This window comes from Chinchilla lanigera, unplaced genomic scaffold (assembly GCF_000276665.1).
Source record: "Chinchilla lanigera isolate Chin_1 unplaced genomic scaffold, ChiLan1.0 scaffold00014, whole genome shotgun sequence".
Taxonomy (NCBI): Eukaryota; Metazoa; Chordata; class Mammalia; order Rodentia; family Chinchillidae; genus Chinchilla; species Chinchilla lanigera.
The window spans coordinates 18764374-18783145 of NW_004955415.1; the positions used below are offsets into that span (position 1 = coordinate 18764374).

Below are 18772 nucleotides of genomic sequence, written 5' to 3' on the forward strand. Positions count from 1 at the left end.
AATTTAGATCTCTGAAACACACACACACACACACACACACACACACACACACACACACCAAAAAAACAAAATCCAGTTACCATGGAACTCCCTGATCAATTTTTGGCTAAATGTTTTGTTACAAGTGCCTTGAGCGTACGCATTTTAATGTCATACACTGTGATTAAAATTTAACAGGCGAGGCTGATACGGAGAGTGATGACGATGACGATGATGACGACTGTAAAAAGTCTTCAATGGATGAGGTGGGTATCCAGGTCCCAGCAACTGGACAAGGGCTTGCCAGGTTAATGAGAGGACACATCCCGCGGTCCTTTTCTGCCATCTAGAGGCTTTAAGAGTAAATGCATGGCGAGCAACTGCTAACTAGTTTTTGAAGCAGTCAAATGGCTCACACACAGTCCAGGGAAGATTATGGAATTTAGAGAAATATTTAAGAGGGAGTAATGACACTAATCTCGTTGTTGTAATTTGGCAGGCACGAGAGACACCCACTGAAACAATCTAAGACATTCCCAAGTAACATTATTGGGTCAGAAACTAATTGCACAGAATAAGTCCATCAGAGGCAGGTCAATGAGAATTTGAGAACTTTATTTTAGCAGAAGTCCCAGTCAAAAGGATTGCACTGGTCTGATTTCAAACACATTAGCAAATCTCTGTCTCTGTACTGGTAGCTTTCTGGTGTAAACATAAGTCATAATAAGCTGTTCCTACTTAATGTTCTTCATCGTATATTTCCTTTAGTGTAGCCTGGGGTGGTGGTGGGGCACTTTATTATGGTCCCTTAGTAAATTTCAACCTAACTTCTAAGAGGAAAGCTAGTGTCTGGAGTGTAGCTGAGCAGCAGGGCATGTGTATAGCACATGCACAGCCCCGGGTTCAGACACCAGCACTACAAAACAAAAAAAACAAAGAGCAGTGAGACTGTCCATAAAATATAGTTTGTAGTAACTCCAATTTCTAACAAAAAGCTTTTCATGGGTGACTCTCAAACCTGCATCTTCAGCCAGAAGGAAAACAATCACAATGTTGTTAAGTTATATTTGCAAAAGAACGATTTCAACTTCCTATTAGTTTTGGTGGATGATACCGAATCATTGTATTTAAACTCTCTTACTATTTGAACAGTTGAACTTGTGAATGCATGAACATTTCCCAGTTGACATTTAACCTAAATATTGCTACCAGAGTTTCAAAAATAGCAGTAAAGGAAAAACCCAAGTCTCCATGGTTTTCTTCTTTTAAAAATGGGGAGAAAATATTAGATCATTCTACAGAGCCTGTCTTGTGCCAATACTGCAGTATTAGCTTTCTTCATTGTTAAAAAGTCTGTCAAAGTAATGTGCAACAGCTAATAACAGCCACAGCAAGATGAGATTTTACCATGCTTCAGATGCTGTTTTGAGCCCCTTCACATAAATTAACCCATTAAATAATCACAAAAACTCTATACACTTTAAGCACTGATTTTATCCTAATTTTACAGATCTATGAACTGAGGAACTGACCAGTTAGGTAACTTGCTTAAGATCACATAGCTTCTAATTGGCTTCGGATTCAAGATCATCTGACCTGCTCTAGAAGCTACAGAGTTGACCCCATACCGTGCTGTGCTCCTTGGGTTCCAGGCACAAAGGGAACCCCAGAAAGGGGTAGGGGGTTCAGGAGGAGAAGCAGTTGAATTTTTATCATCAACAATTTTAAGCTCGCCCAGTTGTCACCTACATAGTAACTTTCTTATTGTGCAGTATCCGACTTACTCCCCTTCGACCTCAGCTGTGCGACCGGTGCTCCCAGCAATGTCAGTGCTTCTCAAACCTGAACGCACTTTCACCTCGCAGTGTGACAGGGTGGGTTCTGAATCCCCCGGCTGCGGAGGGGGCGAGCTCTTGCAGCCCTTGGGCTGGGACTGCTGGCCCCAGACCAGACCTCACTGCAGGCCCTTTGAACCTTTGTCAGATGAGGATCTCCAAGATGAAAATCCAAAACCTAAAGTGCTCCCAAATCAAAAACTCCTCCGCCTTGGAGCTTTATTTCTTGCACAAAACTATGTATTGTATACCAATGCCTTCAGCCCATGTGTATAAGAAGCACATGAAACATAGATGAATTTCACCTTTAGACTTGGGTCCCATCCCTGAGATAGCTCGTCACATGTATGCAAGTATTCCAAAATCTGAAAAAAAATGAAAATGAATTATTGGGTCCCAACACTGAAATGTGAAGCTCGGGTTTCAAGGCTTTTGAATGAGGGATCCTTAACCAGTATTACTTTCTCTTTCTCCTGTAATGAATTTCTCATGGCAATAATCCTTGTCAGAAGAGGAAGGATGGTTTTCTGCTGGTTTGAATCTTACCTCCATTTTCCTGGGAAAATAACCCTTGATAATGTTATGCTGACTCTGGAAATTTTTCTCACTTTTTAATCTTTATTTCTTCTTCCAGGGAACTGCTGGGAGTGAGGCTATGGCCACCGAAGAGATGTCTAATCTGGTGAATTATATTCAGCCAGTCAAGTTTGAATCATTTGAAATTTCAAAAAGTAAGTTATCACTGGACAAAAATTTCTAGTGCAGTATTAAAGTGAATATATTTAAAAGACGTGGTAATTAGATCAAAGAGTGTCACCCTTAAAAGAACCATTCTGTCTTAAAAGAAATATTCTGTTTTAAAAGAACTATTCTGTCCATGCTGTCTTGAACACCTGCATAGGTAGAGTATCATATATATATGATATATATATATATATATATATATATATATATATATCCATGAGGCAGTATCCCACAATGGTCACCCAAAGTATTCAAGAGGGCATAGGCCATATATGGTCATCTGAGAGATATTTGACCAGCATGCAGCATATTGAGAGTTTTAGATTTGATTTTGGTCTGTGACATGATGGTTCCATCAATTATATAAAAGACTGAGTTAAAATAAACTATCTTTCCAGTCCCCAGAAGGGAAGCAGGAGACACTTTGGTAACTCAAAATAGAACCCGTTCACCCAGATTGCATTTGTCCACCACATTTTGTATATTCAGGAGAATAGGTAACTACCTTCGAGTCTTCCCTTCATCTACTTAGGCATCAATAGTGAATACATACATCTCTCTCTCTCTCTCTCTCTCTCTCTCTCTCTCTCTATATATATATATATATATATATATATATATATATATATATATATAAAATCCTTCTTCTACATAGAGAAGAGTGTCTTTTCATAGAAATGCCCCTTATATTTACATGAAGTATAAGATGCTGTCAGGTTAAGAGAAAGAGAGCATTCTTGGGACTTACTTTCTGCTTACAAGGATGCACTCTTAAAACTGAAGTACTGCTTAATTGCAGAAGCCTCTTGTACAGATGGCTTTGTAGCTATGTCAAAATCCAAGCCTCCAGTGAAACCCTGCAAAAAAACCAGGAGTTTCAAGTTGTGCAACTAGGAGGGATGGTGGGGCAAAGGGGATTATAAGAAGGAGGGAAGGAATAGAGCATGTTATGTGCACAAAGTGAAAGCCATTAGTCCGTGTAACTTATATGCACAATAAAAATGTGGAAAATAACCGAAGCCCCTTTATAACATGTTTATATTTATATGATTTTACTGAAAGACTCCTAACTTAGTGGTATAATGATGTCTAGATATCTGCAACAAGGAATTTAACCTCCACTACAGCTTACGTATAAAAATTTCAACATTTCTTGCCATAATCACTGATGTCTGCTGCCCCTGAGTTACTCAATTTGGAACATCCTAAAGTAGCTACTTTTCTATTACTGTAACTTCTATTGGCTGCAAGATGATCTCAACTCCCTGGTGAAAAACTCCTAGAACTCAGTTATGACAGGCTCAACCAAACTTAGACACGAATGTTTCACTTGTTGTGTTTCATGTCATATTATCACGTCCTTAAGAAAAAGAATACCAAACATATTTTATGAAGGCCTCTTCATTTTGATGTAACTTTAGTGAGTAGCCATGCTTGCAAGAATTATTCCTATGAACATAAATTTATGAAAGACTAAAATAAGAGAAACCGGGGGTTCCCTGAGAGTAAACTCGAACAGGTAGGCATATGGATGAAGGAGGAATCTGCAGTAATTTGGAAAAGAATAAGGTTTTAATTTTAGAAGGGGGAGGCAAATAGAGCAAAAATTGTCAAGAGTTACCAATTTTGCAACTTCAAGAGCTGTCTCACCACTCTGAACAACACTTCTTTGTGCATAACCAGCAATTTTGATGTGGGAAGATAGTGCAGAAATTCTTTGACTCTGCCTTTCTAGCCTGAGATAACTTCATTTTGCTCCTCTCACTCTAGTTGGAAGTTTGGATTTCATTTTCAGAATGTTTTGGTAACACCCATGTGACCAATAATATTGAGATCTGTGGCACATTCGCTTGCCTCGTCTTTGTTATCTAATATACAAAGGAGGGCCCTAGACTGGAGAATTTCCAAGGATCCTTCTGCTTTGAAATACCGTAATTCTGATGGGACAGGGTGGGTGTGAATAAGACAGAAAGTGCTAGCACAGATGTTTCCCTCCTAGCTTTGGCTAATCTCTAACAATTGTCTCAAGAATTCAGTATGGCTGAGTTGAGATCAAATACTCCCGTAGATACCCTATTCTTGTGGCAAAACCATTTTGATGGCCATATTATACTCATCTAAAATTCATTCATTACCCTAAATCATATGACCATGAGTGTATCTCACGTGCTGTAATACCAGAAGAAACAACAGCAAGACTCACCTTTTGTTACAGGTAAATATGTCAGTGGAAAAAAAAAATTTAACATGAAAGTTACATGAGAATTAATTCCCCTCAACTTCCCCGAACATTTGCTTACTTCTTTTATGTTATAATCTATAACACTGTTTTATTCCTCACCTTCCTTTTTGTTGTTGTTCAACTCAGAAAGAAATAAAAGTTTTGAAATGTCTTCTTTTGTGGAAACCAAAGGACTTGAACAACTTACAAAGTCTCCTGTGGAATTTGTAGAGTATCCTTGATTTGACGGGCAACTGCTGAACTAACACTGCTGAAGTCGGGTGAGCAAGGCACATAGGATAGCATCAGTCTCTACGGTGGGAACGGTAAAATTGTGCTGAGAGGGGCAGCCTTACCTATGTAAAGGGCACCTAGCCTTAGAGGTCAGGAGGCCAGATGACAGGGCCACCTCACTGCAGCAAGCTCTGCAGCCCTTGCCAAGTTGCTTAGTCCTAATTGTCCTCATCTATACACAGAGATAATACTACTTGCTTCGTGATTTGCTGCCTCAATTATGTACAGTGTATGTAACAGGAGTATGTGTACTTCATATACATGTAGCATGCGTGCAATGTAATATACCTGGTTTAGCATCTCACATTCTTACATGCAGTATATCTCTAATTAAAAATAATTGAGGTGATGATAATATAATGTAAATAAAAGTATTTTTCACACAACTCTGTACTATTATTCATGAACAAAATAAGATGCAGTAAACCTTTAATTCTTTCATAAAATGAATGCTAACTCTCCAAGCAATCTCAGTTTCATGAAGCGATTCCTACAGTAAAAGTCACCCTTAACACTCCTCGAGGAGAGGAGAGGAAACAGTCTGGAACCCATAAATAGAGTCAAGTGGTGAAAACCATTAGCAGTAGTGTTCGTCATTGACTTTGTGATATGTCTTTTGTTATGTGTTTTATCTCGTTTAATTCTCACAGTAGGCCCGTGACATAGGCAATGCTATGTCTACCTTACAGACCAGGAGACTGCAGCACAGACAGGTGAAACAACTCACCCAAATCACACATGCACAGCCTCAGAATCAAAACACAACTGTGTTTCTCCTGGCTCAAGTCCTTAGCTAACTTCGACCTAACTTGGTAATAGGAATTAGTTGATAGCATTATACAGGTGATCAATATCATTGTCCAATATCTACAGAGTTCTTAGGGTGGAAACTGAACCAACATGGGAGGCAAGGTCAGAGCTTCTGTGCTACATTTACCTCATTATCCTTCATAAAGTGTGCCGTTGTCTTGGCAAATAGCATTCTCAGAGAAATGAACTGAGAGGATTTCAAAAATAGCTGTCCACATTCTCTGCTTTGGCCAGATGGGATCATCATTCTCTCCCATGAATGAACACATCCCCTCTTCCTGCTGTCCTTGGTATTAGATGGTCCTCCACACTGCCCACAAAATCACACTGACCTTGATGCCACCCCCTTTGCTACCTCGTCCATTTCCATCCAAAGGTTCTGCAAAGGTGATGCTGTGCTTATATTATGCCAGCATATTTGTTTGGTTTATTCAAAAGGCTTGTTTGGGTATTTCACCCGTTAACCCAAGGTGATCTTTAACATGTATGTAATTTCCCCAATGGAGAAGAGTGAATGTCACCTCCCAGTTAGTATTATCAATGGATTATTTTTATAATGGCATTCAATACTTAACATGATGGTCCAGATATAACAAAATGCAGCTTAGCAGGATCTATCCCAAAGGAACACGTGTGGATTCATCCAACTACATGCCCCAGCTCTTCTGGAACGCCGGCTGTCAGATGGTGGCGCTGAATTTCCAGACAATGGGTGAGTGTCACAACTCAAGCTCCTTCCCAGGCTGTCTCCAGGTTGCATTCCCAGCAGTGAGAACTACTCTGACATAACTGCAGGAGAAAACTGCCAGACTTGGTTGGAAAAATAAGGCAGGCAAATCTCAGAGAAGGAAAATCAAAGCCAAAATGGTGACATTTTCCTCAATGAGTTGTAAAAAGGCAGTATTTCTAGTTTTTGAATTATTTTTCGAGCAAAAGAGAACCCTTTTTATTTTTATAATTTCATTTGTACATTTCAGATGTACATCGTGATCACATGTGTTGTTGGGTATTTGTACCCGTATGTGAGATAATCGTGATTCGTTTTTTCTCTGATCCCCTCCTCTCCCTTTAACCCATTTTCCCTCCTTATTTACAGAAGTTTTATTTCCATTTTTTCCTTCTCTTCCCCTTCCTTTGCCATTCCTCCCTTCCCTTTCTTCCCTCCAGTGTTCTCTTTCCCATTTGAACATGTTCTTCCTGCTCCCCAATATCTATCTTTTTAAAGTAGCATAAGAATCTTTTAGGGTAAATGGACAATCCAAAATACTATAAAGAAAAAATTCCAGAAATGTTACCACTCAGTGATTCAATATTATTAACTGTGGGCTTGCTCATGTGCCCATCTTCTTCATCTGTATTTATACTTTTTCATGTACTTCTTTGTTATAAGAAAATATATGTGCATATTTAAATGCCAAGCAGAAAAAGCTATATATTAAGCATGTTTCATAATTTACAGAACACCCATTTCCTATCATTAGATATTAGGGATTTTTCCCCTAGTAACACATTACTTTGACTATTGTTTAGGTTAAACACTTTAAATAATTTGTTTTATATTTCTGCTCTTATAAGTTGCCCATTCTCAATAGAAGGACTATTGTCAATTTTCCTATTCACTTATAACAATTTTAATACAAAGAGCATGCTAGTGATTATTTTGTGAAAAATTTGTTTTATGGGGAGAGTTGAACAGTTTTTATTTTATGATGATGGCTGGCTTCCTCACCCAACCATCAGGTCTGTATTTACTCCTATTTCTGTCATGATTTATTTTTGTTTGTAACTTTCCTCTTCATTTATCCATTTTCATCTTGGTATATAGTTTGAGTGACTGCAATCCTTCTTTAACAAAAAAAAAAAAAAAAAAAAAAATCCCATTGAGCTGGAATTGCTATGCAATAGATGTGATTTTTTTGTGAATTTAGACTTATTTTGTCATTTTATATCCTTTTTATTAATGTTACTCTGCTTTCTGGTGTAATAACTCATTGTTTTATTTTGCCTTACTTACTACCCAGAAGGGCCACTCGCCTTCATTGCTATTAATTTTCAGTTCTTCTTTTGCGTATTACCAATGAATTCTATTTCAAATAAATTTAGTTGAATGGAAAAGTGTTTCCCTCACCATTAAAGACAAAATTTTGATTAAAATTGCATCAAACTGATAAATTCATTTTAAAATTCTAATTTTTTAAGATTGTCTTCCATCAGAAGAAAGTTTTTGTGTTTTAATATTCTTATATTAATACTCTCAGCACAATGTCTCTCGCTCTCGCTCGCTCTCTCTCTCTCTGTCTCTCCCTCCTCCCCTTCTATTATATTTTTTGTAGACTGTTCCTGGATATTGGTATTTGTGTATTTATTTTACAGATAAATATGTTTTATAAATGATCCTCTTCTTAAGCTCTTCTAGTAGTCTATGTTGCCTGCAGATTTTAAGGACTTTTCAGATACACAAACACAGGAATTTAATTCTATCTAAATTTTAGTGGTGAGAGTGCACATGTTTGTCTTCTGGTATTAATAGGAATTTTAATGTTGTAACACCATGAGATAGGATGTGGGTTATGATTGTGAAATACTTCTATTTAACATCCTAAAAAACTACATACACTTATCCTAGTCAACTAACAGCATTTAAGTGGTTTTTATTGAATATTATTAAACAGCCCTTGGGCATCTTTAGGATGATTATGTCTGTCTCACCTTTTGTGCATCAATGTGTTCAATTATTTTCATCCATCTTCCAATGTGCAATTATTCTTTTGTTCCTAAGGTAAACTCCATTTCATTCTCATATTTTATTGTTCAGAATGTATGACTTACTGATGCAATTTCTTAGGTTTTGAGAATGAATTTCTTGAAGCATAATAGATCAATTATTTTCTTTTTAAAATTTTGGCATCACAGTTCTGATCATTTAATAAAATGGGACGCATTTTCCAGTATTTTCGCTGCTCTCAAATTGATTTAAGTGGGACTTTGAGGTAATGGTATCATCACTTATTTATTGTGATATTAACAGAAAAGAGTCATGCCACAGGTAATGTAGAACAGCTGATGCTTCCCAGATTCCCTATGAGCTTAAACTGTTGTTGGCTTTTGGTCATTTTTGGCAGGGCAGAGTTTGCGGTGCTAAGGCTAGAACCCGGGGCCTCCTATGTGCTAGGCAAGTGCTATGCCTCTGAGCTGCACCCCCAGCCTCTAAACCTTGTCATTTTTAAACTTGGCAATCACAGTGCTTGTGATTATTCATTTGATAGACTGGATATTAGGAAAGCTCCACACAGGAACCTTTGTCCATTGGAAAAGAACCAATGTATAATTCAATATTCATTGTAAGTAATCACAACAATGCAAATTTTAAGATTATAAATTATAAAATGAGTAATTATAGTATCCTGGCTTCATGAGGTATATAGAAGTCAGTCCTCAAAAAATTGGTCTAGGGGAATGTAAATTGGTTGAAACTTCCTGTAGGACATTATAGCAAGACTTACCAAAAAACTTTTCTGAAATGCACATCTTTTGATCCAGAAATTCTCCTCATAAAAAAAAAACCACTGAAGAAATCTTCAAAGATTTCATCACAATGTTGTTTCTTAAAATATTATATACAAGGTGAAACATAGAAGAAGCAGAAGTTGTCCAATGAGGGACCTACTGGATAATGTTAAATACATTTATTCAAATATAATTATTTAAAGGAATTGTACATAGCTTTTAAAATTAAGGTAGAGAAATATTTAATGAAATGGACATACTGTATGCAAAAATATATTTGAAGTAAAAAAGATTATAAATCAACACTGTCAGGGTTATCTTTGGATCTGGGAATTGTAACTGAATTCTTTTTGCTTACCTCTGCTTCCTAGATCTTTACAGTGTAGGAAAAAACTATTTCCTGCAACGTAGCCAAAACGATTTTCTTTTTTAAAGAACAGTCACAAAAGTGGACTGAAGTAGTCTTGCTTTCTTATTCCAAGTACTAATGAATTCATGATGAGCTTTGTGTTTTCCGATATTTAGACTTGGCTATGCAAATAAACATGGGGATTTACGAATACAATGGCAAGAGCGGCTATAGATTGAAGCCGGAATTCATGAGGCGGCCCGACAAGCATTTTGATCCATTTACTGAAGGCATTGTAGATGGGATAGTGGCCAATACGTTATCTGTCAAGGTATGTACACCCCTGTCCCAAATTTGTCCTTAAAAATCATTTGACTATGATTTGTTTTACATAAAGAAGTGGTTCAGTTATTAAAACTTTAATAACTAGCAAAGGCACTACTTTCTTCCTATATTTTTCTGCATCAGAACTTTCACAGGTCACATGGGTGAAATAAAAGGTTGAGCCTTGTTCTCAATAGGATCATAATCCTATGCTAAAGAAATCAAATGAGGGCTACGGATATAGCTCAGAGGCACAAGCGCCTGCCTGGCAAGCACAAGGTCCTGAGTTCGATCTCCGTATACCCAAAACAAACAAAACAAAACCAAAAAAAACCTAACATAACAAATCAAATGAATTGGTGAGATGACCCCCCAGTCAGTCTTCCATTTTGTTGTAAACATCCCACCATGAATTTCACATCAAAATTGGTGACCATTTTGGAAAGATCTGACTTGCCCCAACCCCCACACCTCACTGGTTTCCACGCGTTCTAAGTAAAATTAGAGGAAAAAAACCTCACTCGATAAGTTATTAAATATTGAAGAAAAGCTTTCAAGTTACCATAGCATGGTTTTTTAATATCTAACCATAGCATGTTTTTTTAAATATCTAACAGAGTGTTCAGGGATTTCAAAAGTCATATTAATAATCTAAAAGAGTTGCTTTATTAAATATGTATCTGATTCTAAAATTTAATTCCAAATGATTTTCCTCAGTCTTTGAAATAGATGTTACAGCAGATTTTTTTTTAGCTATCGGAAATAGTTTTAATCCTATGAAAGGGAAATTCATTTTTATAAAAAGCTTTTTGCACGTATTCTGTAAGCCTTTTCGGTTGTTGTGGCTAAAATTTCATTTACTTTTTAAAAGTGTCATTTATCTCGTATTTAACTGAATTAACTGTAGAAGAAAGAAATTTTTTTATTCCATGTAAATGCAATGTGCCTTTAACTGAGGCATTTAAAAAACTGGGGCCCTGTTAAAGTTTTACTAATTTCTATCTGTGCTAAATAATCAAGACTCTTTTTGTCCAAAAACTATGTTACTTTATGGCAAGGATTAAAAAATAAAATTTTAATGGAGTATCTTAACAATGATATCCTTTGAAGTTATTTCAAACCATATATATAAGAAGTAAAACTGGTAGAATTAGAGTTTCACAATGATATTTATTTTAGGAAAATACTTTCAGTAAAGGATGTTTAATTCCTGTCAAGAATGATTGAGATAAACTCCTAAGTATCCAGTAGTGATGCCCTGCTACTTTTAGAATCCTTGCCCATTGTTCTAGCTGAATCAAACTAGTAACACATTTGCCTTGTTTACAGATTCATCTAATTTTGTACATGTTTTCTTGTTTATTTTACTTAGAGAAATCTGTATCAGTGCACGCAATTATAAGACAATCACAGAGATAGGAAAGTAAGTCTAGGTGGAGGGGAAATTTTGTTGAGGCCCAGAAAGTGTAACTTCCTGCTTCTTCCCAGAACATAGGATTTGTTCTAGACCTGCCCACAAATGGATCAGACACTTGGCAGTGGGTTCTTCCTGCCTTGGTCATTACTACTTGATCATCCAGGATGCGGCTCAAATCTGTCAGTTGTGTTTTTGTTATGATTTTAAGGCATAGACATTGTAGTTCCAGAATGGACTTAGGAATTCACACTGTGGTCCTCCATCCTATTTTCCTGATGGGGACATTAGGATTTAGTGTCATAATCATCCAAATGCTGGTGCATCTGGATTCCTCTTTCAGCAAGTTTCAAACATGTTCAAAGTACTGAACAGATTTTCATGTAGAACCTTTAGTTAAACAAAGAGATTTTTTGCTAGCAGGTCTCATGTGCTCAAGCCCTGAAGAACATCTGGGGGGAAATGAATTTTCCCAAGACAGGTTTAAAGAGTCTTCTATATGAGTCTAACTTGTTCATAATTTTTTGGCTTCTCAGTACATAGGAAACTTTCACTTCATACAGTCTTCGATGGCTGTGCTAATTCCACCAGCATGTCTGACTCTCAGCCCAGCCATAATCTCAGAAATTCTGTCTCCTTTCATGGACTTGAGCTCAGAAAGCTCTTGACCACCAGGTAACTGTGCGGCAACCACATAATCCAGGTTCACTGGGTTTGGGCCACCAGCTCCTGCTTCCACATGCTTGTCTTTCTGGTATTAAGCAGAGAGACACATCATTTATCTCCATGAGCCTTATCACCAGTGGCAGACCCCTCGGAATTGCAAATAAACTGACAATTGGGTTAGCAAACAGAGACATATGTGGAAGACTTTACCTTAAATTAACATTAAGACATGTAGCCTTAAATTCTGTCAACTCTATAATATTGATTAATTCCATAAGTAGATAAAATGACCCAGTTTTATAGATGGCTACCTGGGTGAGGTTAGAGATTATCATAATGGTTTCAGTGGGTTTATTTATTCCTCCTATACTTCTGTTTTACTAATTGGTTACTAACTTTTTACTATTTCTCTATTAACTCCTTAGGTGAAGAATAGATCATATTTATACTCTTACTTCCCTTTTTGCTTTGCTTCTGACACTTACCAGCAGCATTTGTACCTCTTTAGCCTAAGTCTATGTTACTCATTTACCAAGACTTCCTTGTTATTGTTTTCTAGATTATTTCAGGTCAGTTTCTTTCTGATAAGAAAGTTGGAACCTATGTGGAAGTGGATATGTTTGGTTTGCCTGTGGACACAAGGAGGAAGGCATTTAAGACCAAGACATCCCAAGGAAATGCTGTAAATCCTATCTGGGAAGAGGAGCCTATTGTGTTCAAAAAGGTGGGTCTCATGATCTTGATGTAAAAATGTGACTGTGTTTTCCGGGTGTTTTACACTGAGGAAGAGAAAATAAGTAAGTGCTTCTTGGTTAATTATATAAGTGACAAGCAGTTGTATCTTGAAAACATACAACTAAATAAGTAATGAGAAGTACTGTGTTTAAACACAGAGCGTTCTCACTCACGTACTGAAAGTGTTCTACGTTTTGTACAAATCCCTCCCCAGAGCAAGGCAGTAAAGCATAGACAAAGCCCTATTTCATGTCTTTTTCTTCTGAAAATTAACTCAAAGAGCAAACAGGTCAACTTTAGTCTAAATTAGCTAACTAAAAATTTCTTCTGGGCTTTGAAAGAACAGGACTAATGATATAATCCACTTTTGATTCTTTCTTGGAATATCTTGCTCTTGTGACCAGGTGTGTCTTCAATGTCCCCCTAGGTGGTTCTTCCTTCTCTGGCCTGTTTGAGGATAGCAGTGTATGAAGAAGGAGGTAAATTCATTGGGCACCGGATCTTGCCAGTCCAAGCCATTAGACCAGGTATGGATGGTGTGGAAAGAAACTCCCCATCAAATTGCAGAGAAAATTGTCATTGTCTTCTATGATTATTAAAGAATGCATAGGCCACAGTGTGCTGCTTTGTAATCTTGCTGTGTAGCAAGGACTATCAGGTTATTTAGTTTTTTTATTTTAAAAACCAAAAAACGGACAAAACAATAATGAAGACAAAATCAAAACAACACAAAAAAAGCAGAAATGATACATGATCTCAAAACAAAATGATGGAATTTATAACAGTTGCTGTATTACATACTGTTATCTTAAATGAAGTTGCTCAGTCCACTAGACATAAGAATGTGAACTTGATCAAACAATCAAAGATAGTAACAAGTTAAAAAATAAATAAATAAAACATTGGAAATGATGCAGAGCTTCACCATACAAGATGGTAGGAGTTCAACAATGGTTCTTGTACTGCATATTGTTTTCAGACCAGTCATTCTAATTATCAAATTCAAGTGTGCAAAATTGGTCAAGAAAAAAAAAATTTTAAGCATTGACTGTCCCTTTCAATAAACCACAGACATCAGCAGAACACCTATTCCAGCTCTCCTTATATATACATATAAACTGTTTTTCATTTAAAAAAAAAAAATAACCAAAAACAAATACACAAACAAAACAGCATAGAGAGCAATAAAAATGATACAGAATTTCAAAACGTGGTGATAAGATATTAACAATGGTTGTTAAATTACATGATGTCACCTTCAAAATGGTTTCACATATAACCAGATATAGGCATGCAAGATAATTGTTGGATCAGATTATTTACTTAAAGCTGGTGGTTTAATGTTTTTGTGACATACTGTTGTGTTTTAATCAACTCTTGTCACAATAATTTTATGTAACAAACTAGCTCAAAAATAACATTACAGGTAGTTATGTTTCTGGTACAGTCTGAGGCCTAGCAATGTGGATTAATCTATTTTTCAATACTACAACAAGTACACCTAGGCAAGCTACTTTATTTTAAAAAAAGAGCTTTATTTATTGAGTTCATAGTTTTGGAGGCTGAAAGTCCAGGTTGATGACCAGTCACTTTTGCCTGTGGTGAGGACCTAACTGTGAGTGACATCACAGCAGGAATATGTGTGTGCCAATCAAAAATCACCTTGCCAGACAGGAAGCCAGCAAGCCCAATGGGCCCAGCCTTGCTCTTTTAATATAGTTCTCCATCAAGAGCTCACCCAGCATCCAGGAGAACTTCCTCAGTCCCTTCTGAGGGCTCAAACCAATGCCCTAAGGGCTTTCTCTTGGCTCCACCTTTTAAAGGACCCACCACTTTTCATGCTACCACACTGAGGAAGGAGACAGACTGCATCCCAACCATAGCACAAGGTCTGGAGTGCCTCACCTGGGCTCTGCAGCACAGCTGTGCATCAACTGTTAGTGAGGTTCGGGTCTGTCCCATGTGTGCTCATTCTGGGGTATAGCAGAAGGGCCAGTGGACCCACATTGTGGACTTCTCTTGGATGACCACTGGAATACAGAAGGCAACACTAACTGCCTGTGCCACGGCACTAGCATCTCACTGGCTTTAGCAGAGCCTGTACCAAGCCCCAAGTCAAGAGATCACATCATGTATAATTCTACTATGGGGGAAATTTGGAACCATCATGAAAGCTGTGGAACACGGTGTTGAGTTGCTTTTTTGTGGGGAAAAAAATGGTTAGAAAGAAAACATTAGGATGTGAGAGCGATCTGCTTGCAACATCTGTCACTCCATTGATCGCCAGGGTTGATTGGGCTGATCTGGCTGGCTAGGCACATGTCCCCTTCCCCGCTCAGTGCTCCATGTGCATCCCTCCAGAGGCTGTGCATTCAGTCCAAGAGGACAACCACCCCCATAGAGGAGGACTGTTCCTCAGTCAAAGGTATACAAGTAGCTGAGCTCCCCTGCTGGAACCTCCGAACAAGTTCTCAAAAAAGAAAACATTAGAATCAACAATGTTTTCCTGCCTGATTAAGATTAAGAAAATACTACCTTATCACTCAAAGCCAGGTGTTAAAATGAGGAAAAGGTGACCCACTTGTTATCTGAGAGCACTTGAAATAAACACTTGCATCGCACAAGATGCTCCTAGTTACACCTAACTTTGTGAAGAGAATATGTGGTATACGATACTGTTATCACCCCCAGGCTACCACTACATCTGTCTGAGGAATGAGAGGAACCAGCCGCTGATGCTGCCAGCTGTCTTTGTCTACATAGAAGTGAAAGACTATGTGCCAGATACATATGCAGGTAAACATCCTAACTCAAAAGGGCATTTCTATCTGGGTTCATCTGTGTATTTGTAGCTCAATGGAAGGAAAACGGGACCAAACAAAGGGAAGAGAGATAGTAGCATTAAAATCACCTTTAATTTTGTATGTTTAAAGATAAATTCCTTATGCCTTTGTGCGTACTTTTTAATTTATTTAAATGTAAGTCCTAATACCTCTGCTTTGAGGATATTTAATCCTGGTACTCATTCCCATAGACTTAGCACTTCCTCTCCAGTGCTACCTGCTACTACTGCTGCCTCTCTATACCTACGCAGAGATTTGTCTTCAACTGGTGTTGGAACTCTGACCCTTTTCATACATAAAGTCATAAACTAGGAGGAATTAAGTTGTGCTGGGATCTACAAGGATTTCTAAATTTAAATGCTTGTAATACCAAGTGGCTTAGGAAAAGACACTAGGAGGTGGTGGGGACCTTGTCAGAGTTGGAGCACATGCCTCACTCCAAGATAGCAAACACAACTCACTCAGCCACTGCCATGCAAGTGAAGTCTACATTGCCAAATCTTCCACTTATTCCAACAGCCACAAAAGCAAGCTTTTTAATGTAAAATATCTTTATTCATTGAACACTATTTGGGCCAAATAAGAAAAGTAGGCGGGGTGATGGTAGGGGGAGCGGTCATTGCTGGGGTGGATGGGAACTCCAAGAAGCAGCTATAGAATCTGGAGTTTTGAAGCATCCTGAGTTACCCTGTCCAGTTTCCTGCTCAGAACTAACCTCCTTTCTGAGTTCTTGACATTTCAGCAAAGTCCTGACTCGTCTGTTTCCAGAATGTTGCATAGATGCGTGCATAGTTATATGGGTAGAAAGAAGAGTGAGAATTGAATGCCAAGTGAATGAAAGAATGAGTGAGTGGGCTGATGACGAATGAATGAATGAATGGTTAGATGGATGGTTCAATGGATGATGGATAATCAGTACCTCCAGAACCTTTGCTCAAAATGTCTCTTCCTTACTTAGATGTGATTGAAGCTTTATCAAACCCAATTCGGTATGTGAATCTGATGGAGCAGAGAGCTAAGCAGCTGGCTGCTTTGACCCTGGAAGATGAAGAAGAAGTAAAGAAAGAGGTAGGAGGGTGTTCCAATCTGATGCATGGCATTATGCTTGACTTCCATAGCTATTTGCTGACTTATCACAAGCAACATACTACAGAAGAAGAACTAGCCCAATGGGGCAACACTCGTGGAGATCAGTGTCACGTCACCAAATGTCTAACTGGTTGACCCCATTTTTCCTATTTCTATTTCTTTTCGTATTCTGAGGCACCATATCTTGTGGTCACGTTTAGCAGTGCACATCTGCTCCTTTGAGTGTTTCTAGATGATTTCACTCTGATTAAAAGAGATCCTGGCGCTGAAAAAAAACAGTCATCATCGGGGGCTGGGGATTTAGCTCAGCGGCAAAAGCGCCTGCCTGGCAAGCGCAAGGTCGTGAGTTCGGTTCCCGGTACCGGAGAAAAACCAAAAAAAAAAAAAAAAAACCAGTCATCAAGTCACTTAGTATTTTCCTTTGTTTTTTTATTTAAAGCAAAAGATTCTCATAACCCATTTGTGATTCCTTACATCAAGTACCTAACACAATTATATGGGCCCTAAAATGTTTACTATTCATATTCAAAGGGTCCCAGAGTAATTTGCATATTATTTTAAATGGCATGTATTGAAAAAAACCTTTAAAATTGTTTGGATAACTATGCCTAAGAACAAACCCATTAAAGTGAGTGATGTTTATTAAATCACCTTCTATTTATTCTAAAAGTAACCCAGGCTTCTTCTTATAAGAAATGTGAAAACTGAAACTGAGAAAAGATAACTGTGAAATCATCTTCCATATTTCAAACACTCAAGTCACTGAGAGATACTGCTGTTACTATGGGAGATGTATACCTTGCTAGTCACTTTATGCACAGTGATTAATTTTCATAAGATGAGATAATATTCACAGTCTGTTTCAACCTTTTATTTTCACTTGATGAAAATATTTTCCATGTATTAAAGATTTTCTATGATGCGAGTTTTAATAACTTGGGGCCTTTTATCATAGAACTCTACTATGATTTATTGACCCAACCCTCAATTTCTTGATATGGGCAATGCTTCAATCTTTTCAACATCTTGAAAGAGCCCCATGTTAACACATTTCTGAGCCCACCTGGAATTATTTCCTTGTTCTTGTATAGAATTCTAGAAATACTTGATCCAAAGTGTTGAGTTTATTAAACATGAGAGAAAATGAAATGAAGTAAATGGAAAGCAATTTAACATAGGGGTCAAATTTTCCAGGCTTTTATTTATACAGCAGGCATTATAAACCATAGGGCCAGTAGGTACAGCACCCTATATGGTAAAATTTAGAATGGAAATTTATATAAATAATATTTTGTAGTATAGAATAAATGCACTTATGCAGAAGTTTTGTGCAGTCAGAGTATCACGCCTAACAGTAGGCACAAATGCATTTACTTCAAAGGTTATTGCTGCATGTAGCACCTATGTTTAGGGCCTACGAGGAGGGATGAAAGAACAAAAATACTCAGGTCCACTCCTTGCATTTAGCCAGGAAATTGGTCCAAGCAACCCCTGAGGCATGGCGCCTGCAGGAGGAGGTGCACTCCCTGCGCTAAGCCCATGCTGCTGCCCTGGGTGCTAACTACAGAGGGCCCTCACTACGGGGCTGCCTGGCAGGGGCTGAGCTACACCAGATGTCTGACAGGTTATTCCGCAGAGGGGAAGTTCCAGGCCCGATGAGGCAGAGCCAGAGGAGGAACTCTCAGGTGCTTGGCTCCTGGCTGGGCAGCTTCATGCTGCAGTTTGCTGTGGGATGAGTGAAGGCCGGACACTGAGGTGCATTTCAGAGGATCTTCTTCCCTGTTTGCCTCCCTTCCTGACGTGGGTCTCCTCCTGAGAGCATTTTCTCAATAAATCGCATACTCAAGAATCTCTATGTCCAGTTCCACACTGCTAAAAGTGATGCCAGCTGTCTGGTCATGAAATACATGAATGAGTGCTCTTTCTGAATTTTTTTTTTTTTTTTTTTTTTTTTTTTTTTTT

At 38.0% G+C, this 18772-nt stretch overlaps 1 protein-coding gene across 1 annotated transcript in view; it reads left to right on the forward strand.

The window, feature by feature from the left end:
- Plcb1 (phospholipase C, beta 1 (phosphoinositide-specific)) overlaps positions 1-18772 on the forward strand; it is a gene marked incomplete at its 5' end in the record, with an annotated part of 704492 nt that overhangs the window by 553766 nt on the left and 131954 nt on the right. The window contains 9 exon segments of the mRNA XM_005380862.2: positions 178-245; positions 2449-2545; positions 4927-5011; positions 6471-6595; positions 9916-10070; positions 12703-12867; positions 13306-13405; positions 15570-15674; positions 16680-16789. Of these exon segments, the coding sequence (XP_005380919.1) occupies positions 178-245; positions 2449-2545; positions 4927-5011; positions 6471-6595; positions 9916-10070; positions 12703-12867; positions 13306-13405; positions 15570-15674; positions 16680-16789 (1010 nt within the window).